Here is a 25,736-nt window from a genome sequence, read left to right as displayed (position 1 = left end):
GCGGGGATGGACGGACGGACGGACGGACGGACGGATGGACAGACCTTCCCGAGCGAGCCCCGCCGGGAACCGGTGCCGGGAGCCGGGCCAGGCAGAGCCCCGGTGCTGCCTGGTCGTGGGACAGGCCGGCGCCGGGTTACGGATCCGGGGGGGGGGGATGTTCATAAAGGGGCTGGAAGAGCTGCGCTTTTTTTGCCTTTTTCTTTTTTTTTGCGACTGAAGACGGGCCGGGGGGCCGCGGCGGGGCTCAGCACTCCTGCTTGGGTTTCTCCAGGGAATGGCTGAGCTTCTTGAGCGTCTTCTTGATGCGCAGGGCGGTGAGGCGGGCCGAGGGGCTCTGGTACCAGCACTCCTTCATCACCTTCGCCAGGGCGGACAGGACCTGGGGGGGGGAGGCGATGGGCCGGGGGTGCCGCCGGCCTCCCGTCCCGGCCCAGCCCGTCCCGGCCGCGGGAAGGCGGGATCCCGCACCGCGGGGCCGGATCCGGCGGGACGTACCGCGTTGGAGAAGAGGCGGTTGGGCACGGCGGGCGTCTGCTGGTCCACGCACACCACCTTCCGCATGTCCTCGAAGCTGGGGTCGCTGGGCACCACGTCGAAGAAGGGCGGCCGGTACTCCTCCACGATGCCTGGCGGGGAGGAGGAGGAGGAGGAGGGGGGAGGAAGGGGCTGTGAGTGCTGCCCCGGCTCGTTACCCGCCTCGCCTGCAGCCCGGTGCCCGGGGCCACCCCGGCTCCGTGCACGCATGCACACGCATGCACACACGCATGTGCACACACGCATGTGCACGCACACGCACACACACATATGCACACGCAGCATCCTGAGCCGGCAACCGCTGCTCCGGAGCCAAATCCCCGGCTCCAGCCCTGCATCGCGTGGCTGCACCAGGGCTGCTCTGCCGGGCCAGAACCGGCTCTGGCACCAGCCCCAGCCCCAGCCCCAGCACCAGCCCCAGCCCCAGCACCAGCTCTGGCACCGATCCCAGCTCCGGCATTGACTCTAGCACTGGCTCTAGCACAAACTCTGGCTCCAGCACCAGCTCTGGCATCGGCACCAGCCCTCGCCCTGGCTCTAGCCCTGATACTGGCTCTGGCACCGGCTCTAGCACCAGCTCCAGCTCCAGCACCGCCTCCACGTCCCGGTGCCCCCTCGCAGCCAGCGCCTCTGCCCGCGGCCCCGGCCGGACCTGCCAGCCGGCCCGGTGCGTCCGTGTGCCCGGGGGGTCTCAGCCCCGGGGCCCCCCCAGCCCCACGAGCCCCCCAGCCCGGCGCCCGCTCGTCCCGCAGGAGTGAAGACCTGCCGGCTCGGGGCCCCGGCCTGCACGCGGCTTCGCTAATTCGGAGCAAACGCTTAATCCGGAGGAGCCCCGGGGCAGCAGAGGGGATTATCGGGGGCAGACGGCACCTCGGGGGCAGACGGCACCTCGGGGCACCTCCCGCCTGCGGCCAGCGTCTCCGGGGGCTCTGCCGACCGGGCGCCGCGTCCCCGCGCAGCCGCGCTCCGGCCGTGGCCGGCGTCCAGGCGGCTCGATGCCGCTGCCGCCCTAATCAGCGCCGCGCGGGCCCGCCGCTGATTGAGCCTCGCGGGCCCTTTAATCAGGGCGCCGGGCGCTGACACGAGATTACGGTGTTTATAATTTGCGGCTAATCTGGCGGGCAAGGGGGAGCGAGCGAGCGAGCAGGAGCAGCAGCCGCGGGCTCCCGCACTCCTGCAAGCTCCTGCGCTCCCGCAAGCTCCCGCATTCCTGCCGGATCCTGCAAGCTCCTGCCAGATCCTGCAAGCTCCTGCCAGATCCTGCGCTCCTGTCGGATCCTGCAAGCTCCTGCTGGATCCCGCACTCCTGCCGGATCCTGCAAGCTCCCGCAGGCTCCCACGCTCCCGCGGGCTCCCGTGCTCCTGCAGGATCCTGCAAGCTCCCATGCTCCTGCAAGCTCCCGCGGTCCCATGGGTTTCCACGCTCCTGCAAGCTCCCGCGAGCTCCCGCGGGCTCCCATGCTCCTGCAAGCTCCCGCTGTCCCATGGGTTTCCACGCTCCTGCAAGCTCCCGCGGGCTCCCGTGCCGCCGCTCACCGTTGACGACCGTGCGCCGGGCGATCTCCCAGAGCACCAGCCCGTAGGCCCAGATGTCCGTCTTCTTGTAGGACTCGAAGCAGTCGGTGCGGATCTGCTCGCTCAGCACCTCGGGGGCCATGTAGCGCTTGGTGCCCACGCGCGGGTTGTTGCCCACGTCCAGGTAGTCGCTGCCCTGCGAGTGCATGACGGCCAGCCCTGCGGCGGGGCGGGCGCCGGTGAGCCGCCCGCCGCCGCCCGCGCCCCCCCCGCCGGCCCCCGCTCACCCAGGTCGGCGATGCAGCACTGCCGGTTGCTCTTCACCAGGATGTTCCGGCTCTTGAGGTCGCGGTGGGCGATGGCCGGCTTGCCCTGCGTGCCGAAGATCTCCACGTGCAGGTGCACCAGGCCGCAGATGATGGAGGAGGCCAGCGCCAGGCAGCCGGCGCCGTCCAGCGCCGTGCGCTGCAGGTAGTCGTAGAGGGAGCCGTGCTCGTGGTAGTGGGTGATGAGCCACAGCTGGGTGCTGGAGTTCCTCGACGTCATGTCGGAGGCGATGAAGCCTGGCGGCGGGGGGGCGGCGAGCGTGGAGCGGCCGGTCCCGTCCCCGTCCCCGTCCCTGTCCCCGTCCCCGTCCCCGTCCCCGTCCCGGCGCTCACCCAGGATGTTGTCGTGCCGCAGCAGCACCGTGTTGTAGATCTCCGTCTCGCGGAACCACGACTGCTCGTCCCGCGAGGAGAAGATCTTCACGGCCACGCTCTCGCCGTGCCACACGCCGCGCCACACCTCGCCGTAGCGCCCCTTGCCTGGGGGGGACGCGGCACCGGGGCGCCCGTCACCCACCGCCGCCGGCCCCGCTGCCCGCGGGAACCGGGATGCTGGGGCCCCGCTCCGGCATGCTCTGGGTACCAGCTGCCCATGGGAACCAGGATGCCGGGCCCTGCTCCGGCACATACCGCATCCCGGCTGCCCGCGGGAAGCAGGACACCAGGGCCCCACTCCGGCATGCACCACACCCCGGCTGCCCATGGGAACCGGGATGCTGGGGCCCCACTCCGGCACCCCATGGGAACCGGGATGCCAGGCCCCGCTCCGGCACACACTGCATCCCAGCTGCCTGCGGGAACCGGGATGCCGGGCCCCGCTCCGACACGTGCCGGCCCGGCTGCCACGGGCTCTTACCCACGCACTCGGCCAGGGCGATCTGCCGGGCCACGGTGCGCTGCACGAGGAAGGGCAGCCCCGAGCCGCTGCCCGTGGTGCAGTCGTCGCCGAGCAGGTCCTGCAAGACGGGGCCGGCGGCGCGGTGAGCGGGACCCCGCGGCGCGGCACGGCACGGCACGGCACGGCACGGCGCGGCACGACACGGCACGGCACGGCACGCCGGCGCCCGCCCCGGCCCCTCGCCCACCTCCAGGGTGCTGTCGCCGGCCACGGACGCCTTCAGCGGCAGGTCGGCTTCGCCGGCGCGGCCCCGGGCCCCGGCGCGGCGGTGCTGCACCAGCTTCCAGCCGAAGAGCGCGGCGAGCGCCGCCAGCAGCAGCAGCCCCAGCAGCGGCACGACGGTCAGCAGCAGCAGGCCGGGCAGCGCGGCCGCCGGCCCCGGCGCCTCCTCGCCTGCCGGGGGGCAACGCCGGCTGGGACCGGGGCACCGTGCGGCCGGCACGGCACGGCACGGCGCGGCGCCGCGGCCCGCTCCTACCTCGCAGGTAGATCTCCAGGTGGGCGTTGCACATGCTGGCGTTGCAGCACTTGGTGCCGAAGTGCTCCATGACGGGGCCGCGGCAGCTCTCCAGGAGGTGCTGCGAGAAGCAGCCCTTGCGCCGGGTGACGCTGCCGCCCTCCCTGCTCTTGCTGACGAAGCACACCTTCCCCCGGCACGTGGAGACGTTGCAGTGCGGCACGTCGCAGGCGCAGAGCAGCTCGCCTGCGGGCGCGGGCACAGCCGCTCGCTGCGGGTCCGTGCTCTTCCCCGGACCCCGGGGCGGCTTTGCAGAGCGGCAGCCCTGGACCGCGGAGCCCGGCTTGCCCGGAGCATCACTGCTCGCCCGGAGCATCTCTGCTCCCCGGGGCGCACGGGGAAAACGAGCCCGGCAGTGACTAACGGGGCTGCCCAGGCTCGTGGTGACCAGCGCCGGGGTCGCATCCTGCCCGCGGAGGCCTCCCGGCCGCTACGGACACCCTCGCTCCGGGGGCCGGTTCCCAGGAGCCGAGGCAGCTCCGGAGCAGCGGGGTCCCGGAGAGCCCGGGAACCGCCGGCCGTGCAGCCCCGGGCGCTGCCGGCGGGATGTGTTTTGGGAGCCGGGCTCCGAGGCTGGGCTCGTCCCCCTGGCAGCGATGGCCCAGCCGCATTCCTGCCGCCCAATACAGCCCTGCCCTTTTGCACGAAAACATTCCCCCTGGAAGCAGCGGGCTCGGGGCGAGGGAAGCCGGGTGGGACCAGCCAGAGGCCGCGGCGGGACCCTGCCCGGGGGGGGGGGGTTTGCTGCACGGTTTTGCTACTCACCGGCGGCGAAGCCCAGCGAAACGGTCAGGATTGCCAGCAGCGCCGCGCCGGCGGCTCCTCGGGGCATTTTTCTGCGGAAAACAGAGGCGGAGGGCGGCTCAGGCTCGCTGCCCAGGGACGGCATCCCGCTCCCGGGGATGGGACCAGCCTTGGTGGGACGGTGCAGCGGCCGCGGTGCCTCGCAGGGGACCCATCGCCGGGTGCCCCCGCCGCCGCCGGAGCCTTCGCGTCCTGCGGCCGGGAGGGAAGCGGCGCTAGGTAGGATGTGCTCGCTCCGAGTGGAATTCGGCTCCGGACGTCCAGGTTTCCACCCCTTCCTGAGCACGATTCCCCGGCGTCGGCGGACACGTGTGCAGTGGGATCGGCGGGCGGGCGTCCCCGTCGCGTCCCCGTCGTGTCCCCATCGCGGCCGGGAGAGCAGCCGTGGGAACCGCAGCCGTTGGGGTCCCGCGCCGCCCCGGCCGCCCTCCTCCATCCCAACGATCGGCATTTTGGTGCCTTCCCATTTCTGGGATTTCTGTACCGAGCTTATCGATGACCCCGGCGAGTCGCCGCAGGCAGCCAAAAGTTTCCCGGCTGCTCCTTTGGGGAAGGTTTTGTTGGTCGTTTTTTTTTTTTTTTTTTTTAAATGCTTCCTTGCAACAGAGAAACTCCTGCCAAGGCAAACAGCCCGGGGCCGGACCGCAGCCGTGCCCCTCGCCCCGCCGGCATCCCCCCGCCCCGGCAGCCGAGCCCCGGCCCCGGCGGGCAGCCCCCCCCCGGGCTGCTCGCGCAAACAGGCCGCGGGCTCCGTTTCCTGCGATTCAAGGCGCCCTGCCCCTCGCCGCCGGGACAGGAATCAAGATTGTTTAGATTCGGGCCGCGATGGGGAAACGCAGTCACGCAAGCGGCGACCTCGGCAGCGCGCACGGACATATCCGTCCCGGGGGGCCCTGCCGCGGCGCGGCGCGAAAGGGACCTTTCCTCCCCAAAATAGCTCGCTTGGGGGCTGTGCGTGCAGAGGAAGCCCCCGGGGGCTGGGGGGGCTCTGGGGCACCCGGCAGCCCCCACGGCTGGAGCGGTGCCCTGCCAGCCGGGAGCACGCCGCAGCGATGCTCGGTGCATTTGGAGGGCAGCTGGGCTGCAAGAAAGAGCCGCTTCACCGGCTGCCGGGATGCTCCCGGGCGCGTTTTCCTGGCTTTTCCTAGGACAGCTATGAAATGCAGCCTTCAAGTGTTAGCTGAGACTCCCACAGAGCCATTTCCCCCGCAGAGAGGGAACTTCCAGTAAAACACGGCGAGTACAGCCCTGCCTCGCTGGAAGCCCGCAGAGTTTTGCTGGTAAATGCAAGAGGATCAGGCCCTCGCCCAAAATATCGCGATATACGTGACGAAACCACATGGTTGGTCAGGGCTAAACAAAACCAAATCTTAACCCAGGCCCACCCTGAGCAACCATTTCTGAGGCAGCCCGAATCCAGGCACCTCAGCTGAGAGCCTTCCTCCCTCTCCTCTTCTTCACTGCGACACACGTCCGAGCTGCAGCTTACGGACTCTCCTCGTGCCCAGCGCGACGTCGAGCCCGAGGCACGAGACCCGAAAGGGTCAGTGGTGGGAAGTCGCTGCAGCTTGGCACCCTTCCATCCTGAAGGACTTGCAGGATCCTCAAGGATACAGAGAGAATAAACAGCGTCTCCCCGGGAAGGGAGGTGCCAGCGGGGCGCCGGCGCCAGGCACGGACCACGCGGATGCGGGGGCACCGCCGACCGGCAGCGGCATCGAAGCCGCTGGAAACAATAGAAACGGCTGACCCTGCCAGCAGCGTCTCGAGCAAGAGCTGGCCCCGGGATGAGGCATTTCCCGGGGCTGAGCAGGGCGGTTCAGCGATGCCGGCGCTCCTCGGAGCGGCTGGAGACGGGGCCTCCGGCAAGGCGAAGGCTGCGGCTCCGTCTGCACCCGGGAAACAGGACGGGGTGCACGGTCCTTGCAAGCAGCACCGCGGGGGAGATGGTTTTACCCTTCTCTGCAGTTATTCCTTTGCACGGCTAAGCGCTGGGCCGGGCTCTGAAGGTTTCTGGAGCAGCCCTGGTGCGCGCTGGGCACGGAGGACCGCTCCCCGGCAGCACGGCTCTGCGGAGCAGCCCTGCGCCCCGCTCGCGGCTCTGCAATCCCGGCGCTTCCTCTCTGCCCCGCGGCTGCTGCTGGGAGCTTTCTCGGTAGCAGGATGCAGCTCGCGGCTCAGTTCCCCATTCGTCCCCATTGCGGGGAAACGGCCACTGCAGGGACCCTCTCGCCGGCCCGCGTTGCCGCGGGACGGGCGCAGGGCGACGGTGCAAGCGCCGCTGCAGCGCGCCGAGACGGCAGGGGAGCGGGCGCGGGCTCCGGGCAAAGCCGGGGCTCGGAGCGGAGGGAGGCACGTTAAGTCGAGACCAGCTCAGACGCAGGGTCTGGTTCAGAGCAGCTTGCCACGCGCCATGCTAATTTGTCAGAGAACAGGAAAATGATGCTAATACTCCACATATCTACTTATTCGGAGAATGGCAAAGGAGCGTTTTGCTGGCTTGACCCGTTTATAACGTTCGTGCATGCCACAAGCTTTGGGAAGGTCCCTGCAGCGCGTCTCAGGGCCCCCAGACCGCCCAAATCGGGCTCTTCTGGGCTCTTTGCTCCGAAAACTGAGCCCTTGCTCCCGACAGCAGCCGCTTCGCTGATCCGACCACGCCGTATCCCAGAGCCGCCCTCGTGTCTGCAAAAATCTCATGAGCTTTGATGGCTGGTGCAGCCTGGGGAGCCGGGTCGAGCTCTCCCCCCGAGCCCGTCCTGCGCCGGTGCGACTCATTTTACAGCTCAGAGAGGTGCCAGGTCGCTCCGGTTGCCTCGGGGGCTCGACTCTGCTAAACACCTTTACACTGCAGATTTCTCCTCTGCCTCCCCTGCCCGGCCGGGCCGTCGGGGCAGAGCAGCCCCGGCCCCCTCCAGCGCTGCCGTCTCCGCCGTCAGCTGCCCCGATCGGGCAGAAACTGGGCATTTCTCTTAGTCCTTGCTCCGTCTCTTAGCCCCTGACTCATCATAGCTTTTTACCTCCAAGCCTTTTGGGATAAACCTCGGAAAAGACCCTCCTGAAAGCCATGATAAATCACATCAGTGGGCTCTGCCTCGCCTGCTCTATTTTGGAACGCACGCTAGCGAAATGCCCCTTTGCTCTGCAGAAACCGCGTCGGGATGAGCCACCGTGTCGCACCACGGCCTCTACCCGCTTCGTTCCTCTGCCTTCCCGAGTCCTTCACTCCCAGGTCCTTGCTGGGAGCCACGTGTTATTTCAGCTCTTTAACGAGGATCTGGGGACAGATCCTGCTGTCGGCGGTGCTGGTGTAAATCCAGATTTACTCTATTGGCTTTGCCAAAGTCCCGGTTCCTCCGTAACCCTGAAGGAAACCCGTGTCCTAACGACAGCAGTGGAAACGGGGCCAAATCCTGACCTCAGTTACACTAGTGCAAATCAGGAGGGAAAGCTGCCGGTTTTGGGGCTCTTATTCCAGGTCTGGATTCGTTCCTCCGAGGCCGGACCCGTCCCACCCCCGCGGGTGCCAGCAGACCCAAGTCGTAGCAGCGATGAAAGTTTGCGGGGACGGGAGGACCCCGAGGACCAGCCCGCTCCGGCACGCGACGGAGAGCCAGGACCGAGCCGGAGCGCAGACTCGAGCCTCGAGCGGTCCGAGCTCGGGATGAGCCGGTTTCCGTCCCACGCGGCTCTACGCCGGCTCCGAAGCCTCGCTCCCCTTTTGCCGCCCCGGAGAGCGGCGAACCCAAGAGCACGCGACGTTTTCCGACTCACCTACAGCTCTGCCCCTTCCCCGGGCAGCATCAGCCCCGGGCGGCCGGCGGGTCCTGCAGAGCGCTGCCCGACCCCGGCTCCGCTCCTCCTCCTCCTCTTCCTCCTCCTCGCCACCAGCGGCTGCGACTCGGCCCCGAGCCCGGCTCCGGCGCTGGGCTCAGCCCGGGCAGCTCTCCTCCGTGCCGGGCGCCGCGGCCTGCCGGAGCCGCATGGGTCCGCGCCCTGCCCTCCCCGCCCGACCTCCCGCCGCGGCCCCGGTGTCACCCGTCCCGGGTCCCGGCCCCACCCCGGGGCTCCGCTCCGCGTCCCCGCTGCCCAAACGCAGCCGTTTGGCAAGCGCGCTGCGATCTGGATGTGGGAGAAGTCAAAAAAATGTTTCTTATTACTGCCTCTTCCTGCCTGGCTTTTCTCCACCACTCCCAGCTAATAAAGCATTTCCTATTGCTGAGCACACATCCACGTCCAGCCTCCCTTCCTCCCGCGCACCGGCCCCGGCCCCATCCTGCTGCTCTCCCTCGTCCCGTCCTCCCTCCCTGCCCCTCGCCAGGAGCTTTCCCACCAAATCCCACCGCCCGGGGCGGGGGGGGAGCGCCCAGCACCTCCCCCCCGGGAGCATCCGAAGCCTCCGCGTCCGGCCGGTTTGGCTGTACCGGGTTAGGAAGGGTGCAGAGGGACACGAGGGCCGGCGGGGCACGGTGTCAGCGTGCACGGCCGGCGCGTCGGGTGTCCCGGCAGGACTTTGGGGCAGCTACGTCGGAGGACGGGAGCTCCTGGACCCAACGAGGCGCCGCGGGGTGGAAGGCGGCTCCGTACGGGATGCTCTGCCGTCCATCGGCGGGGACGGAGGGGAGCAGAGCCGGGCGGGCGCGGACCGAGGGGGCTCGGCAGGAGCAGACGCCGCGATGCAGCCCTCGAGGCCGCGTCGGGACGTTAAGCCAGCGGCGTTCCCACGGCGGGAGGATGGGGCCCAGCCGCCCCCGGCTCCCTGCCCAAGGCGCCGCTTCGGGGAGCAGAAGCGACGCTTCCCCTTTCACCATTTCAGAGCCGTTCCTTCGGCCACGCCGGGTTCAGCTGCGTCGCCTGCCTCCATCCCCCTCCTCTTCCTCCGACACATTCCCAGGCCGTCGCCCCGGCTCCTGGCTCGCTCCCAGCTGCCTCCTGGCACCTTGACCAGCTCACGGGGCAGGAGAAGGGAGCCAGCGACGTGGGCTGGCATTGCTCCCTCTTTCACAATGAAGTTACGGGGCCTGCTTTGCCTCTCCTCGTTTCGCCACGAGCCCAGGCTGCACCCTCCACCCCCTCGGGCTGGGACCGGCCGTCTGGGTCCGGGGCCGGGAGAGCCGCGCATCGCCGCACGCGGTGGGGTGCTGCTGGTCGCCGTTCCCCCAGCATCCTGCGAACCGCCTGAGATCCGAGGAGTTAAACAAGCAAACAGCAGCACGAAACAGGAACGACCTTCGCTTGTGGCCTTGCCCACGAGAGAGGCCTGTTTGCTGCGCGATTCCTGTCCCCTCGCAAGCCGGGGCGGGCGGAAGGAGCCGCGCGGCGCTGGCGCCCGAGCCTGGGAAAGGGGCAGCTTCCATCAGACAGGCGCGGGCGTCCGCCGGGCCGCGGGGAGGAAGTCTGTGCCTGCAGACGCCTTATCGCCTGCACCATCTCTGCTCCCGCGCGCGGATCGCGGCCATCTGACTCGCAGGCGGCCCCTCCCGGAGCTATTCCTGGACGGCCTCTGTGTCATCGATAGGCTCCAGGGCTGCGGGTCACTGAGGCTGGCAGAGCGCGAGGGCTGGTACCTGCACGCGCTCCCCGCACCCGGCTCGAGGGGCTTCTGCTCCGGTTGCCCCGAGCGTCGGAGGAGCTGCAGCATCAGCACGTGGACGAGCGAGGCTCGTGCTCCCCGTGGGATCCAGCCGGGAGGCCCAGAGAGGAGGAGGAGGAGGAGGAAGGTCGGGACAGCCACGAAAGCTCGGCACAACGTGCAAGTCCCCATAACCGCAGCGACCTTCCTCCCACGCGCAGGCTCCCGGCCGAGGGCTGAAGCTGGCTGCTCCATTCGCTGTTATCTTCTAAAGAGGGGCCAAGCTGGAGGAACTCAAATTTTTGAACATGATCTTCATCAGGGGAATAAACATATTTTTATAAAACCTTTAAAAGCCATCGGGCCTGAACTCCAGCGGTGCAGCAAGAGAGTGAGCCGTGGAGGGGGAAGGAGGGAGAGCCCGGGAGGAGGCACGGCTTCCGCAGACCTCACCTGGGACCACCAGCCAGGGCCACGCCGACGATGCCGTGACAGCAACAGGGCTTGGGCACCTCTGCGGTGGAAGAGCACCAGCTTCTCACGCTTGAGCTAAGGGAAAATTAGCAAATATTCACCTAAAGACCACGAGTGTGCAATAAAACACAGACGGGCTTCCTCGGCAGCGGTGAGGGACGATGGAGGGTAGCCTAGACCCTTCGCTGGGGAGTGCCTGCGGATTTAACCCACCAAACTTTGCAAAATGAGAGTTTCTGCAGCCCGAGAGCAGTCCCGAGAGGTTTCCCGGGTGAGAAGGGGACCAGGGACCAAAGCCAGCCAAGGAGAAGAAAGAGGTCCTTATCGCCCAGCCCTACGCGGTCGTGACTAGCGCTTCTGCACGGAGCGGGGAGCCGAGGCCGAGCACCTGCCCCCAGCGCCGGCTGGTACCCGGGGCTCGTGTCTGCTCTCCTGGGCTCCGCGCGGTGGGACGCAAGACGCTCCCCCTCGCTGCACCTGGGAATGGGCAGCAGGGCCGAAGTCAACGTTTCGCTGCCCTGGACGCAGAACGGTAGCAGAAAGGGCAGAGCGTTCCTGCCAGCACGACAAGCAACCTGAAGGTTTATTCATTAAATCAATGCTGTTAACATGGCAACCGCTTCCACTTCAGTTTACACAGTCATGTTCCATCACAGTTTGCAGGATCAAGATCTCAATAAGATCAAAGAGGAGGAAAAAAAAGAAAGGAAAGGAAAAGCGGCCCCTTCTGTCGCAGACCTCTCTTCCTTTGCCACAAGCCACAGTGGCGAAGCGAGCGTGGTGCCGGCGAGCAGCCTGCCCGAGGGGCAGCCGGGCTGCGCAGCGTCACGACCCGCCGGTGCCATCGCTGCAAGGTGCCTCCCGCTCTGCCCGGGGAAGCGGGGTCAGAGAGCAGCCTGGCTCTACTAAAACAGTGATATAGGAGACCCGGAGACGATAAGTCACCCTCCCTGGTCCCTCCCTCCCAGTCCAGCATCCCTCGTCGCTTGGCCGCAGCTCCTGCTCCCACGTGGGCTCTTCACCACCGCTGCTCGTGCCCCAGGAGCCGTCTCGGCAGCACGCCGTGCCTCGGGACCCAGCCGAGGTGCTCGGGCGCAGATGGGCCTTGCCGCGCACCCAAGCACGCCGCCCGCGAGCCTCCGGCCCCGTGGAAGCCTCGTGCTGCCGACGAGGCAGAGCCACAGCTTCGAAGCCCGGCGTTACCTGCGGGCAGAGCACCCGCGCTGCGGCATCGCCCTGGAGGCGGGCGACGAGGGGCCTGGGCAGGGCGCGGGAGACGCAGGGCTGGGGGGATCTCAGCTGGCTTGGGTCGGGTACCCACATGCAGCGTCCACCTCTCGGGCATCTCCACCCGTGTCCTTCCTCCGGGGACATGCCCGGCTGCAAGGAAAATGACCCCTCGCTGCCACAGAATGAAGCGAGCAGGTCCAAGGGACTGTCTGGGGCCTGACGCTGCTTCGCCCTGGCGCCTAAGCTCTCCGCTTAGGCCTTCTTCTTCCTTTGCTGCTTCTTCTTCTTCCCCTCTGCTTCCTCAGCTGCTCTCTTCTCCTCCTTCAGCAACTTGTACCGCCACTTGGGTGGCTCCAGCAGGTTCTTGCTCTGGGAGCGTCGCTGCTTCTCCCTGCAGGCAGGCGGGGAGGAGGACTTGGTCAGTTTGATTTTAGGGATCTGGTCTCCAGGGAAGATGCTGTTCCTCCGCAGCAGCCTCCAGGGCAGGAAGCTCCTGAGGCCGGTGACGGGTCGGTACGGCGACAGCAGCCTGATCTCCGACACGGCCTGGCCGTTGCACGAGGACGTCCCGGCACCAGAGCCCCAGCTGGCTTCCGACTCGGGGTCCTGGGCCGGCGTGTGCTCCTCGAGGATCTCTGGCACGGCCGGCCTGCGCTTGCCCACTTCGGGGGGGCTGTCGGGGCAGATGGTTCGGCAAGCGGTGGCTACGAAGGGGCTGGCTAGGCAGGTGGTCATCCTGACCATGTGGTCCATCACACCGTCCTCCTCGGGGTCTTTGGGGAAGCTGAAGGTCAACGCGGACCGGATCTTCTCCGACAGCCTCTGGCCTCTGGATTTGGGGCTCAGGGCCTTGGCCACCAGCTCGGCCAGGGCCGGCCACTCCGGCCGGTACCGGCTGCTGAACTGCTCTGCCCGCGGGCGCTGCAGGAGGCTCCGGATCTGAACGAGCGTCTCGAAGCGCCCCGTGAGCGTTGCCCAGTCTCGGGCCGTCTTCCCCTTGACGGGATCCACCGCTTGCAGGTCGGCTCCTGGGAACGGCAGGATGCAAAGAGACGTGACGGCACGTCAGCGCGCGCCCGGGCCAGGACGCAGGCACGAGCTCCCTCGCTGCGGGGGGGGGGGGAAACAGCAGCGCAGTGCCAAAAACCCACAGGAAAAAAAATTCTGTGTTTCATCTAAAAATATCTGAAACGAAGCCCAAAGCCAGCGTTTGGGGGAAGTGACCAGCAGACGTCAGCCACGGCCCGGCCCGGGGGCTGGAGCTGCCCTGGACGCCCGGCCCCGGCCCCGAGGAGCCGCTGCAGAAGCCTGAGCAGCCCCGAGCCACCGCCGCCTCTTCGCTGCACAAGGGGCTCTCCGCAAAGTCGGGAGACCAGGCTGGTTCTCGGCTATTCAAGACTAACGCCAAAGCTGAGACCAGCCGTGCACAGTGAATCGCAAGGCAGGGATAAAGTCCTCAAGCTCACTTAAACCTTGCATCAAAAAGCACCAGTGCAAAACCCCGTGTTTTTCCCCAGAGGCATCACGTCAGATCTTGCAAGAGTCCATGGAAAGACAGCAAGACAGCTGCCACATTTAACCAGAGAGGAGGCAGCCGTGCCGAGATGCCTAAATAACAGCCAACTCCTTTCACGGGGACGTTCACAGCTGCAAAAAATACATCTCACCCAGAAATTCGTCGAGTTTTCCGAGAAAGAGGCTCACCCGCCAGCAGCAGGGCTGTCACGCAGTCCTTCCTCCCCTGCACCGCAGCCTTCATCAGGGCGGTCAGGCCCCGGCCGTCTCTCTTGTCGACCTCCAGAGCTGGGTAGTAGTTCAGGAGATAGTTGACTATCGTGATGTGCCCTTAACAACCAGAGACGCTGCGTTAGAGTTTGGACGGTTAACAAGCGATAACTATGTGATGCCTGCGTATAGGGAGAACGTTCAGCAACTGCATTTTAGGAGTACAAAAATGCAGCAACTTGCAGGGAACCGGACCTAAAAGATCCTGCTTTATTTTTGAAAAGCCGAGGTAATGAAACGCCAGGAACATCGTTAGCTCACCAGCTGCTTCGAGCAGATAAAGCGGGAAAGAATCCAACAGCACAAAAAACACCAGTTCCAACAACTATACGGAAAGTAGGAATAAAACGTGATCCCCGTTTTAACATCCTACTTCGCTTCCCTCTGGGGTTAATCAACGGGGACTCACGCCAAAGGGAGCGGCGTTATGCTGCTGTAGGGAGAAAAATACATAAAACTGTGACAGAAGACTCAGTCCCTAAACGTGTGATTTATCAGCTCAGACCTTTCGTTGATGTAAATCACTGCAGCTCACTTGGCTTTATTGAAGAGCTGTTGGATTAGCTGAGCTGAGGGTCTGGCTCAGTCGCTATTTCTGTTGCTAGAAACAATTAATCAGGCGGGACAAATTGCACAGCCAGGAGAACATTACTGTAAGGACCTCCACTTTTGCATAAGCTACCCATTTTTAAAGCTGTGCTACCATAACAAGCCATGAACTTGCACAGGGTGGGGGGAAATACAGGGGGTTACGTCACTGCTTGGGCTGTTGCACAGGTTCAGCGCGGCGCCTACCTGCCTGGGCTGCCATCATCAGCGCGGTGTTCCCCTCGTTATCCTGCTGATTGATATTTATGTACGGGCACTTCCTCAGCAGAGGCACCACGTCCACAAAGCCCATGCAGCAGGCGACCATCAGCCCGTTCTGGGGAGGAGGCAGCACTAAGGTCCAGGGCTGTTGTCGCAGTTTCCTCCCCACCACGATGCTCTCCACGGCCCTGCCCTTCTCCCGGCCCCGCACGGCCGCTCCCACGGTACCATTCTCCATGTCTTTTCCCCCCCACCCCAAACCAGGATGGGAAAACAGCTGATAACACGAGGAAAGTGAGGGCATCTGGGTCGGCTCCGAGGACCGGTACAAAACCAGGACACCCGTGGGCGGCTCGGCTCAGCGGTCCCCCAGGTCTGTGACCTGCTTCCCCGGCATCTCAGCCCAGGACCCTGCCTCCTGCCACACCTGCTTCAGCAGCAGCCGTTCTCCAAAATTTGCCTGTTCCTGGGAAATCCTCCTCCTAGTCACCCCCTCTCCGCCCAGGGCCCCCGGCGCCCGCACCCGGCACTCACCCTCCCGTTGACGTCCAGCTCCGTGGCCTCCCGCCTGCTCACGCCGCGCTCCAGCTTCCCCTGCAGCAGCTCGGCGTCGTTTCGGAGGCAGCACTGGTAGAGGCTGAGGTCCTGGCCGCCGCCGGCCCCCGCGGAGAGCTCGCAGCAGGGGTAGACGGAGTCCTCGGAGAAGATGCTGCTGGTGTCCGAGGACTCGGACTCCCCGCTTGACTCATCTTCCTCCTCCTCCTCCTCCTCGTAGTGCAGCTCCGGGTCGGAGGCATCCAGGCTTGCAGCGGGGTCTGCGGCTTCTCTTCCACCGCGTCCATCCGTCACCCGGCCCATGCGGCGGGGGCGAGTCCGGCCCGGCACCGAGCCCCGCCTGGGCCAGCGGCACGGCGAGGCCGCGGGTGCTCCGAGCCCCCGGTTCCCTGCCGGGCGCCGCGCAAAACCCGGGCTCCTCGCTCTCCCCCGAGCGCTCAGCGGGTGCCGAAGGGCCGGGAAGCGACCGGCCTCTGGGACGAGGCACCGTTAAAACCTCGGCTCTTTCCCCATGCCGAGCGCCCGGACGCTGCGGGCGCTGTGCGGAGAGCTGCTCCCGACGGCATCACCTGCGGTGCAGAGCGGGGAGATGGGGGGATACCGCAATAATTTGCAATTTGGGTAAATTCAGGACCAGAGCAGAGCCCTGCGCGGCAGCACCTAGCCAGACACACAGGGCTGAGATGATTTTCCAAACAGAAACCAACCATTAACTAATTAGAGCCATGAGAGAAAAACCTTTGCAATTCCCTTAAATTCTCCCATTCCTCCTAAAAATGCAGAGCCAGAAGCTGCCGGGGTGAGGGACCCCCCCTCCACCCCCGCTCTTACCTGGGGCCCCGCAGACCCTCCGCACAGGTCCCTCTGTGGCCGGGCGTCATCGCTGCCCAGACCCCAGAAGAGCCGCGAGACGGAAAGCGGCTTCTGCTCGGGTCCCGCGGTGGCCTTTGAGCACCTAAGCTGTGACGAGCCGCACGTGAGCATGGGCTTAGCTCGCCGAGGTGCCTTAATTTAAACTGCTGCTTAAAACGGCTCCAGCCGCGCTGAGCAGGATCAGGGCCACCCGGGCGGGCTCCGGTGTCCTTAGCTGGAAGCTGCTGTATTTTTATACCTGTTTCACCCCCGGGAGAGGCGGCGGCTGCCTGGCAGCACACAGGACCCCGCCCAGCCGAAAGCCCCCCGAGGGGCACCCCCAGCCCCCTTCCCGGGAGGGAACTCACCGAGCACCCGGACCCGAGCAATCGCTGCTCTTGCAGACGGCACAGGGTGCTGCAGCCATGCGGGTCGGTTAAATAAACTCCTGCTTGGCACCTTGCGGGGGGCATTTGGGGCCCGTCTGCACCACCCCCCGCACCTGGGCTGTGTTGCCCGTCGCCTCGGATCAGAGCCAGCTGGGCAAAAAGTGGTTTCCTCGATGCCCCGGGAAACCTAAGCGCTTCCCTCATCTTGCTCTTTAAAGGTGGCTTTTTGCTGGTTTGGTTTCTGCTCTCTGCTCGCTCCCGAGGTGCCGGTGTGTCCTGCAGCACTGGGAAACGCCGGAGCCCCCGGTCTGCAGCGGCTGAGCCCCGTGCCGTCCCCGGGGAGGCTGCCGCGGCTGGCACCGCGCGCCCGTGCCGCGCCCCGCACGTGTGGCCGCAGCCCCCGGCCGCCGCCTGATCTCCGCAGAGGGCCGGGAGCAGATTTACGGCTTACCGAGTTACCCGGGGAGCCGCGCGCCCTAATCGCTCGCGCGCAGCCGGCGGGAGCCTCTGAGCCGGTTGCGTAAGGAGCGAAGCGGGGGGCCGGGCTGCCCCGCTGCTGCACCTGGGCGAGCTGGGCATCGCCGCTGCTGCCCCACCGCTGCACCTGGGCGAGCAGGGCCCGGTGGCAAAGTGTGACTTTTTGCACGACGTTTCGCTGCTCATCGCTGGGTTTTGCAAAGCCCGCGGTTGCCGCAAGGGGATGCCACAGGCCAGAGCAGGGAGGCTGGGCGCTGCTGCTCCTGCCTTTCCTGGGGATGTGCGGAAACCCGGCGGGTCCCAGGGCCGGGATGCAGCCTGCCCTCGCCTGCCGGGTGCTCGGCCTCGCCGCCTCCATCCCCAGCCCCTGGCAGGGCACCGGGCCTGGCAGCGCCGCAGCCGAGCGCAGCAGGTCCCTCGTGCCGCCGCGGAAAACATCCCCCGGAGCTGGGATTTTGTTTTATTTTTTTATTATTATTTTTAAGACGTTTATGTGTAGACATGTGGCATCCTCCCAGGCTCCATCCAGAGAAGCATCCAAAAAGCAGGAGCTGGTTGCAGCAGCCTCCCTGCCTGGGAACGTGTCCCACGGGGATCTCCCCGGCTGGGCGGCCTCGCTAGGGATGCGAGGCACCATCTGGGCAGAAATGATCCGGTTCCTGCGTGGAAAAGGCCTGGCTGGGAGATGCCCCGCGGGAGGAGCTGCCCCGGGCAGCGTCGCTCCCGCTGAACCCGAACGCACTAAATCACCGCCGGGGCGCAGGAGCGGCCGGGGGGGCCGCCGAGCCTTTGCAATAAAGCCCTGATCTTTCACCCCGTGCTCGGGGTCCGGCCGGGAAAGCCGAGCCCGGTGGTCTGGCCCGGGTCACTCGTCCCTCGCCGCCCGGTCATCTCCATCACAAAACCCGGCGCAATAACTCAGCGTGGGAGGAGGCGGCGGGCGCTGCTCTGCGCCGCGGGACGGGATCCGGCCGCGGAGCCGCCCGCGCCGACGTGCTGCAGCGGGGCCGGAGCAGACGCCGGTCCCCCCCGACGCCACGCGCTCCACGGCCCAGCCCCAGGCGAGGACGGGGCAGCGCCGGCGGGGCCGGATGGATTTTGGGGATGACCCGGGGCCGCACCGCCCCTCCGCAGGGCCCATCGGAAGAGCCGCTTGCTCTCCTTCGCCGCGGCCGTGCTGCGCGTCGCTGCCGTTGCACCGCTGCGCTGTCGTGCAGGCTGCGGCGTTGCGGCGTTGCGGCTCGGCTCGTGCACAGCGGCACTTTGCACGCCAGCAGCACCGAGGTGCTTCATCCAGGTGCAATGGTGCAACGGTCCAGGAGCTTCGGCACTGCCGGCACGAAATCCCACGGCTCTGCCGGCGCCCGATGCAGTGCGACAGCCCTTTTCCGTCATCCGAAATGCCGGAGCCGGGGGAGCTGCTGGAGCCCAGGGCTGAGCGGCTGCCTCTCCCGGCTCCCCTTTGTCTCCGAGCCGGGAAGCGGCTCGGTGCGTCGGCCGCGTGCGCGGGGGCTGAGCCCAGCGGGACCCTGACCCCGGCACCGCCGTCAGCCCGCTAATTAGCCGCCAGCCCTCGAGGCTTGGTGCCGAGTGACCCCGAGCGAGGCGCCGGGCCGGGCCCCGGTGCCGGGGGGATGCTGCCCCGCGGGGAGGGGCAGCAGGTCCCGCCGGCTGCTGCTGGGGCCGGGGCGGCTCCACGGGCACGCGTGTCCCTCGCTGCTCCCGCCGGCACGCCGCTCCCACGCACGATCCCGCTCTGCCACCGGTGGGTCTGTCCTGCTGGGGGGCGGATGCCGGGATGCTGGGACAAAGGGACGCCAGGATGCCGGGCTGCTGGGACACCGGGAAAACAGGACATGGGATGCCAAGATGCTGGGATGCTGGGGCGCCAGGATGCCAGGACACCGGGATGCTGGGATGCTGGGATACCGGGATGCTGGGATGCCCGGACACCAGGATGCTGGGACATCGGAATGCCTGGCTGCCGGGACACTGGGATGCCGGGACGCTGGGATGCCGGGACACCAGGACATGAGGGCGCCCGGATGCCATCCCTCGTATTCACATTTGTTATAAGTGATTTCTTTCAAATTTACGCTCCCGTAACAGCAGTATCAGGTCAAAAGGTTTTTGCAAGACTTCTGCATTATCGTGCTGGAATTTGCCCTTTTTTTTTTTAAGCCCGGTTTGAGGCCAACACGAATAAAAATGCAGAATTAAACCAAGGGGAGAGAAAAAACCACCCCGAAATCGCCCACAGGAGGGTTCGTGTCCGCGGGGGGCGGTCGGCAGGATCGGGGCCTGGGACCGGGCCGGCGCAGCAGCGGGGTTACATGCTGCCGGGGGGGCCGGGCCGGGGCCGGGGCCGGACTCTGCTCGCCGCCGTCCTCTGCAGCGCAGGACCTGGGGGCGGAAAACCCGCCCCGACGAGAGGCTGTTCTGATTAAATTACAGAGGCCAGCGGCAGAGCCGGAGATCAATTGCAATTTCTCCTGGTTTTTTTCCAGCGGGGAGGGAAGTGCTGGGATGGAGGAGGAGGAGGGAGGGGGGAGGAAGGGAGACTCGCTGATCCCCCCCCCCACGATCGCAGCTAAGGGCAGCCGGGGCCGCGGCAGGTCCCGCGCGCGGGGGGGCGATTTGGGGCCACGAGGCAGCAGGGCCGGTGCAGAGGGACCCGCGTGCCCGGCCCCGCCGCGGCGTTTTCCCAGCGCTGCTTCCCGGCATCCTTCGGCCTTCCCAGCCCTCCGTAAAAGCTCAGGCGAGCGGGACCGGGACGGGGCACCGCGGGGGCCGCGGAGCAGCGATGGCTGTTTGCAGCCCCCATTCCCCGCGGTGCCGCTGGCCGGCGCGTGCGCCCCGCGCTGTAACTCGACCCTCCCATTCCTGCCGTGTTTTGCACGGCCGGGCATGTGGTTATATTTTGTTTTGCCAAGCTCCGCTTTCCCGGAGGAGGGAATGAAAGGGCCAGTGTGCCGCCGGTTTACGGCGCCCCACGAGAGCCCCACGGCTGCCGAAAAAGCAGATGCCTTCGGCTTAATCTGGCCCGTTGCTATGTAAACCTCCTTCCCGCTTTGATGTCCCCTATAAATACTCCATGTGTTTCCAATAAACTGGCGTTTTTATCGCTGGAGCTGTTAAGGGCAGATCCGTGTCAGCAAGGCGCCCTCGCCTCCCGAAACCCCGCGCGGCCGGCCGGGATGCTCCGGGCGCGGAGGATGGGGCGACGCGCGGGCCGGCGGCGGAGCGTCCCCGGAGGCCGGGAACCGGGGGGAGGGTTTTTCCCCCGATCCCTATTTCGTCCTGAAACGCGGTGTCAGAAGCCCGGCTGATATATGCTGCCAAAAAAGGGGGTCGGCGGTGCCGGTATTCTTTATTTTGACAGGGCAATGAAAGTGTTATGTAGTCGTGACGCCTCCCCGCTGCTCCACCCCCTCGTCCTTTATCAACCTGAAAGAGCCCAGGAGCCGATTTATACCCGAACCTGAATTGTGCGGCGCCGGCACCGGCCCACAAAGAGCCGTGATTTACGGGCGCCGAAACAATGCGGACCCTCCGGCGCGCCCGGCCCCGTCTCCAGCCGCCGGGGCACCTGGCCGCGCCGCGTCCCGCAGCCCGCCCACAGCCCTCCACCAGCCTTTCCTCTGCTTATGCAGCAAGCTTTAAGTTGATTAACTTCATAAAAAGTGCAGCCCGACGGCGGGGATCTGGGGCACGCACACGCCTGTCCGCGTTTGCCTTTTCTCCCCGCTCTGGTAGAAGCGGAGCAGCCGAAGCAGCGGTGACGGTAAACGTGCCATCGACGGGCCTTTTGCCCCTTGGAAGCGCACAGCGTTATTGCTGATGACATCCGAGTTCGGTATCTGAAGTATCTCTGCTCCGCGCCGTGACACATTGATGTTTGAGGCAACCCAGCAGGGTTTGGACTTTCCCTGCGTAATCACTGCCAGATTGCGGCCCTTCCCTGGGGGCAGCGGCGCGGGAGCCGCCGGAGCCGTGCCGGGAGCACCGGAGCCTCCGGCCCCGCCGGGCAGCGGCAGCGGCCGCCACCGTCCCGCTCCGGCGGCAGCGCGGGAATGCAGCTCCCGGCACAACCTCCTCGCTCCGGTTTCATGCCGAAGAGGTTAAACCGCGCGTGCTTTCCATCCCAGCTAGCGTGTGCGAGTTAAGACAGAATATCTGGGAATAGCTGAGCTGAGTTATGCCTCGAGGCGGAGGTCAGCCAGGGCGCAGCGCTGCCGGGACCGGAGCGAGAAACGCTCCTGACGACCCGGGGCTCGTTCTGCTTTCCGTCACGCACCGGCGCTGCTGCCCGGCGGCTCCTCCGGCCGCGATGCCGTGCTCGGCGCTGCGGCGTTCGCCTGGGGGCCATCGCCCGGAGAGGTGCCCGGGAGAGCAGCCGGCTGCGGTGAATGCGGCCTGCACCAGTGTCGGAGCGGTGATCGGCTCTTCGGCTCTTCCCCTTCCACCGCGGCCTCCGGGAACCAGCTCGGGAGAAGAGCTTCATCCCGCGGCACTAATGAGCAAGAAGCACCAAGGCCGGATTTGCACTAAACGTGCATGAACCTGGGACAGGATGACTGACTTGACCGCCGCGATGTCCTAGATCCAAATGACGTCAGGATGGAGCAAACCTACCGCTTCTTTTTCCCAAGACCAAACCAGGTTCAAGACAGATGTAGAGTCCTCAGACCTGGGACTTCCATCCTTCACCAGAACACTCCTCTTCCTCCCTCATTTGAAGAGGTTTTAGGCCTTTCTGCCACGTTTTTAGAGTCCTGCTGCTGAGCCAAAAGTCTTGCAAAGAGTCAAGAGGTTCCTCAATGGAGACATTCAAGATGTCCGTAACGACGCACGCCCAGAGTTCATGTTTCATTGTGCGTTGATTTATCATCCCTCGAGTTAATTATTGACCTTAGCTTTGCCTTGGTCAATATTTACCTCCCCAGGTCAATAAATCTTGACGTTCACCTCAACAGAAGTCAATATCTGCTTAGTGTTTATCTATTCCCTCTGTTGCTAATTTTGCTGAAAGCTTTTATTTATTCGTATGGAGCGCGCTTGCTTGGCGCGAGGCCCGCGCGGAGGCGGAGGAGCCTCGTTCACCTGCCGCGGCCGGAGGCTCCTCTCCGATGGCGCACGTGGACCATCATGGACAAGGGCGTGGGTGGCATCGTTCCAGGACACAGCTTTCCTTCCCCCTGCCCATGAGAGATGGACAATCTCCGACCACCCGCAGTGCTGGCTTTGAGGATGGGGCTACCTGCCTCGCTGGCACCACGAGTGGTCCCTCCGCTGGCTGAGAAGACGCCGGGTTTCTGCCAGCCGGGGTTGAATTTGAGCAAGTATTTGGGGAAGAAGGAGCACAGCTCATCCTCAGATGTTTATGGGAGGAGAAGCTCGCCCCGGGGCAGCGTCCTGCCACCTTGGCAGGACCTGGTCACCTCGGCAGAGACCTGGCCACCTTCCCAGGACCTGGCCACCTCCACAGGATCCGACCGTCCGGCGGAACGCGGCGCTCCGCCTCTCCCTCCGCGAGCCGGCGAGGGGAACAACCTCCATCGCGGCGCTCCTGCCTCCAACTTTTAATATTTTAATGGAGTGAATTGACCTGGAGTAGGCCATTGAACTCTGCCCGACCTCTTAAATAACAGGTCAAGGATTTAGCTTTGCGCGCTGACCTCCTCCCTTATCTGCTAGCGCTGCTCCTCTCTCAATTAGCCGCCGCGCCGTGCGCACGGGCAGCGCCGGTGGCTGCGGCACGGACGGCCGAGGGGGAGCCCGGCGGTCCCTGCCCCGCGCGCGTGTCCAGCCGGCAGCGCTCGTGTCCGGGAGCCGCTCGGGCTTCCCAAAACGCTCTTTTCCACCCAAATCGGTGGTGCTGGTGGGGAGCAGAGCCCTGAGCGGCTGCTGGTGCATCTGCTCCGCGGGGCGCCCGGCGCGTCTGCAGGGAGCATCGGCTCAGCGGGGGCAGCGAGCAAACGTGAGGATTCGCAAACCCCGTAACCCCCCCCGGTCCGATCCTGCCCAGCCGCCGCTCGCGCGGCCCCGTCGATGCAGCGCCGGCCCCGCATTCCTGAGTATAAATATCTGCCTTTGTGGCGCTGAGGAATGCGCGCGGCGGAGGCTAAAATTAAAGCGCGGGGAGCCCGGCGGCTCGGGTTACCGGCAACAAGCCCCCATTGTGCTGCCGGCCCCGGCCCCGGCCCCGGCGGTCCTGCTCCGCGCGGCCGCCCGCCCAGCAGCGCTGCCCCGTGCGGCGCGTTGCAGCTCGTCCGGGCGCCCGGTGCATCGCCCCGCTCGGGCATCGCCCCGGCTGGCGCACGGCGAAAGCGCAGAGCCCTCCGTAAATACGGAGCTGATTCCTGCTCCCGTCGCGGCGTCCCCCGCGCAGGCAATTTACGGCCCCTACAGCTCCCTAAGTGGATTCAGCCGCTCAGGATAAATCTTTTTTTCTTTTTTTTTGCTCCTTTGTGCGCAGGATGCGGCTCCGGTTCGGCAGCGCCGCTGCTAAGTCGGGCGTTCGGGAGGTGAAACCCTCGGCGGGCGCCGGGCCGCGCCACGAGCAGCCGATGCCTTCGGCACGCTCGCAGGGGACTCGTGCCCAAACCCTTCCCGCGGGCGCGGGGCTTGTTTAAAAACAAGAAAACGGCAGCTTCGCGGCAGCTGCTTTGAGCCAATAAAGGCGTCAGCGGTTCTCCGCCGCCTCCGTCCTGCGCAGCGCCGGGGGGCTGCAGGGAGCCCTTGGCAGAGCCCCCCCGGCCGCCGCGGTGCTAAGCGCAACCAGATGTGGCCGCGAGGCTGCGGCGGCGGTTTCGCGCGGGGCCGGGGCCTCCCGGGTGTTTCACGGACAGCGGCTCGGGGGGGCTGCGCCACCGGCCCCCTTCCCGATTGCGCTTATTTGCAAGCGCGATCTGCACACACCCGGCGCAAGCTGCTGCTGCTGCTGCACGGGAGGCCCGTTTGCAAACGGGGCACCACGCGCTGAGGACCGGTTTTGGAAAGCTCGCGACGCGGGAAGCTCGGCGGGGAAATTGCACTTGCCGGGAATCCGCTGCTTTCGGTGCCGGTGGAGGAGCAGGTACCTCCAAGGCCCGGGAGGGCGAGGGAGCCGCGCGTCCAGCAGCCCAGCTGGCAATAAATCAGCAGCCCTCCGTAATTTTATGTAACGTTAATAAATCAGACAAATGAAAATAGCTCGAGCCTTGTAAGGCATAAATCAACCTCCCGCTCTGGCACGGTGCTTTAAAATAATTTGTAGATTGATGGTTGTCTGGCTGAAGGAGGGAGCCGGGGGCCTGGGAAGATTTTTAATGACCGCCGTGCCGCAGCGTCTCCGGCCGGAGCCCGGCTCCTCCCGCCGGCCCCGTTCCTGCAGCCGCTCCGAGCAAACGGGGTGCCCGGCCGTCGGATGCTGCCGGCTGCTTCCGCTGCCGGTTTCGCTGTGGCCAAACCCAGCAGGGAAACAGCCCCCGACCTGCCCGCGTAGCGCTCGCGGCGGGGCCGTTTGCAGGCCCGAAACGCTTTGTGATGGGGATTTACAGCTCCTCCCGAGCCCCCGTCCCCGGGGAGCGAGCGCATTAAATAATTAGAGGCCTCTTCAATTAATGGCTCTGCTCGGCGCCGGCGCGGCCCGCGGCACGCGCATCCCGCTGCCGGCACGGCGCTCGCTGCCTGCGGCCGGGGCGGCGTCACCCCTCCGTGAACCAGCGGCTCCCAGAAAACACCGGCATCACGTGTCAAAAATCCGCCGGCCTCGGATTATCATATTTTGTTGCTAAACCCTGCTGTGATTTGAGGAATGTCGGCTTCCCCGTGGGAGAAGAGAAGCCCCGGCGTTTCGAAGAGGAAGGTGTCAGCGCGGATTTTTGCTGATGGTTTCTATTGCCGATCAAGCAGGGAAACAATTAACGAATCCGGACTTTCGGTTGGGAGTTTATTTTGTAAAGGAATCGTGGGGAGTGATTAGCGAAAACAAATTGCGTGACCCCGCGGCTCCCATCCCGCCTTCCCCCGGCTAACGAGGCGAGCCGGAGCCCCGCGAGCAGCTCCCGAAATCTGGGTTGACGAAAGGCAGCTCGTGCCCAGCGAAAGCAGAACCACGGTGAAGGTCGGGCTCCTTCCACGGCTCGCGGTGACCAGCCTGTCACGCACCGCGTCCGCGGCAGCAGCACCCGGACGCCCGGGGCCGGCTGCCATCGAGGCCGCGGCGGCAGCGCGCGGAGCCGGCGGGGCGCGAGGCCGGGCGTTCTGCTCCCCTGCGCGCATTAAACAGCTCCTTCTTGGTCACCTCCACTTAAAACGCACAATAGCGCGTTGTTGCAACTGGGGGAAGAAAGGGAAATTTTGCATGCAATAAGCTGCACTGAGAAAATCCCGGGTGAGAGCAAAACGCGCTGGCGGAGGGACGAGCGCTGCGGCGGAAAGGGCTGCCGGACCGACGGCGTCCATCCGCATCCGCGCTGCAGGACGGTGCTCCGGGCAAACCCCGAGGATTCAGCGCCGTCGTGCCGAGCTGCTCGGCCCGGCGCGGGGCTCCCTGCGGAAATGTCCCCGCAGGTTTCGCAGCCTTTGGCTTCGTGCTGCGGCACCACAAAAGCAAATCCGACTTTCGGGTAACGCCTTAATAAAGAGCGCGTGCCGCGAGCACCTCCCGTTGCCGCAGCGTCCTCGGGGTGACGGTTCTATTTTTGTGTGTAAACTAATAGCAGGGAAGTATTCGAGGCATTTGGGATTGCTCCGAGCACGGTCCGGCAGCTGCGGACCCAGCGCCGCGGCTCCCGTGGCTGCGGCGGCCCCGCGGGGTGCGGGAGCACCGGGGCCGGGAGCACCAGGCTGCGGGGATGCAGCGGGGTGCGAGATGCTGGGATGCAGAAATGCAGGGATGCAGGGGGCTGGGATGCAGAAACACAGGGATGCAGGGGGCTGGGACAGAGGGATACAGGGACACAGGGGTGCAGGGATGCAGGGATGCAGGAAGCTGGGGTGCAGGGATGCA

The 25,736-nt window shown here is 65.9% G+C and overlaps 2 protein-coding genes across 6 annotated transcripts in view; both read right to left on the bottom strand.

Moving 5' to 3' along the window:
• Positions 1–9,163, bottom strand: part of ACVRL1 (activin A receptor like type 1) — a 10,099-nt gene extending 936 nt beyond the window's left edge. The window contains exons 1-10 of one of the 5 annotated variants that reach the window (XM_064498497.1): positions 9,022–9,163; positions 8,372–8,567; positions 4,559–4,629; positions 3,755–3,979; positions 3,464–3,669; positions 3,235–3,334; positions 2,340–2,858; positions 2,074–2,271; positions 499–629; positions 1–382 (exon numbers count right to left, since the gene is read on the bottom strand). The exon at positions 1–382 is cut by the window's left edge and continues 936 nt beyond it. In XM_064498497.1, coding sequence (XP_064354567.1) covers positions 248–382; positions 499–629; positions 2,074–2,271; positions 2,340–2,858; positions 3,235–3,334; positions 3,464–3,669; positions 3,755–3,979; positions 4,559–4,625 — 1,581 coding nt within the window. In that variant the 5' untranslated portion in view covers positions 4,626–4,629; positions 8,372–8,567; positions 9,022–9,163 and the 3' untranslated portion in view covers positions 1–247. Of the gene's footprint in view, positions 383–498; positions 630–2,073; positions 2,272–2,339; positions 2,859–3,234; positions 3,335–3,463; positions 3,670–3,754; positions 3,980–4,558; positions 4,630–5,081; positions 5,105–6,021; positions 6,345–8,371; positions 8,830–9,021 lie in introns of those variants that run through there. The other 4 variants (XM_064498500.1, XM_064498496.1, XM_064498501.1 and 1 more) reach the window with 4 other exon arrangements.
• A 2,048-nt stretch (positions 9,164–11,211) lies between these two features.
• Positions 11,212–15,326, bottom strand: ANKRD33 (ankyrin repeat domain 33). Its single transcript, XM_026114304.2, has 4 exons — positions 15,003–15,326; positions 14,454–14,583; positions 13,578–13,718; positions 11,212–12,901 (listed from the first exon to the last, which is right to left on the bottom strand). The coding sequence occupies exons 1-4, from the start codon at positions 15,324–15,326 to the stop codon at positions 12,126–12,128; spliced, it is 1,371 nt and encodes a 456-aa protein (XP_025970089.2). The 3' UTR covers positions 11,212–12,125.
• Between the last annotated feature and the right edge of the window lie 10,410 nt (positions 15,327–25,736).

This window comes from Dromaius novaehollandiae, chromosome 28 (assembly GCF_036370855.1).
Source record: "Dromaius novaehollandiae isolate bDroNov1 chromosome 28, bDroNov1.hap1, whole genome shotgun sequence".
Classification (NCBI taxonomy): domain Eukaryota; kingdom Metazoa; phylum Chordata; class Aves; order Casuariiformes; family Dromaiidae; genus Dromaius; species Dromaius novaehollandiae.
This window is presented reverse-complemented; position numbering and strand designations above follow the sequence as displayed.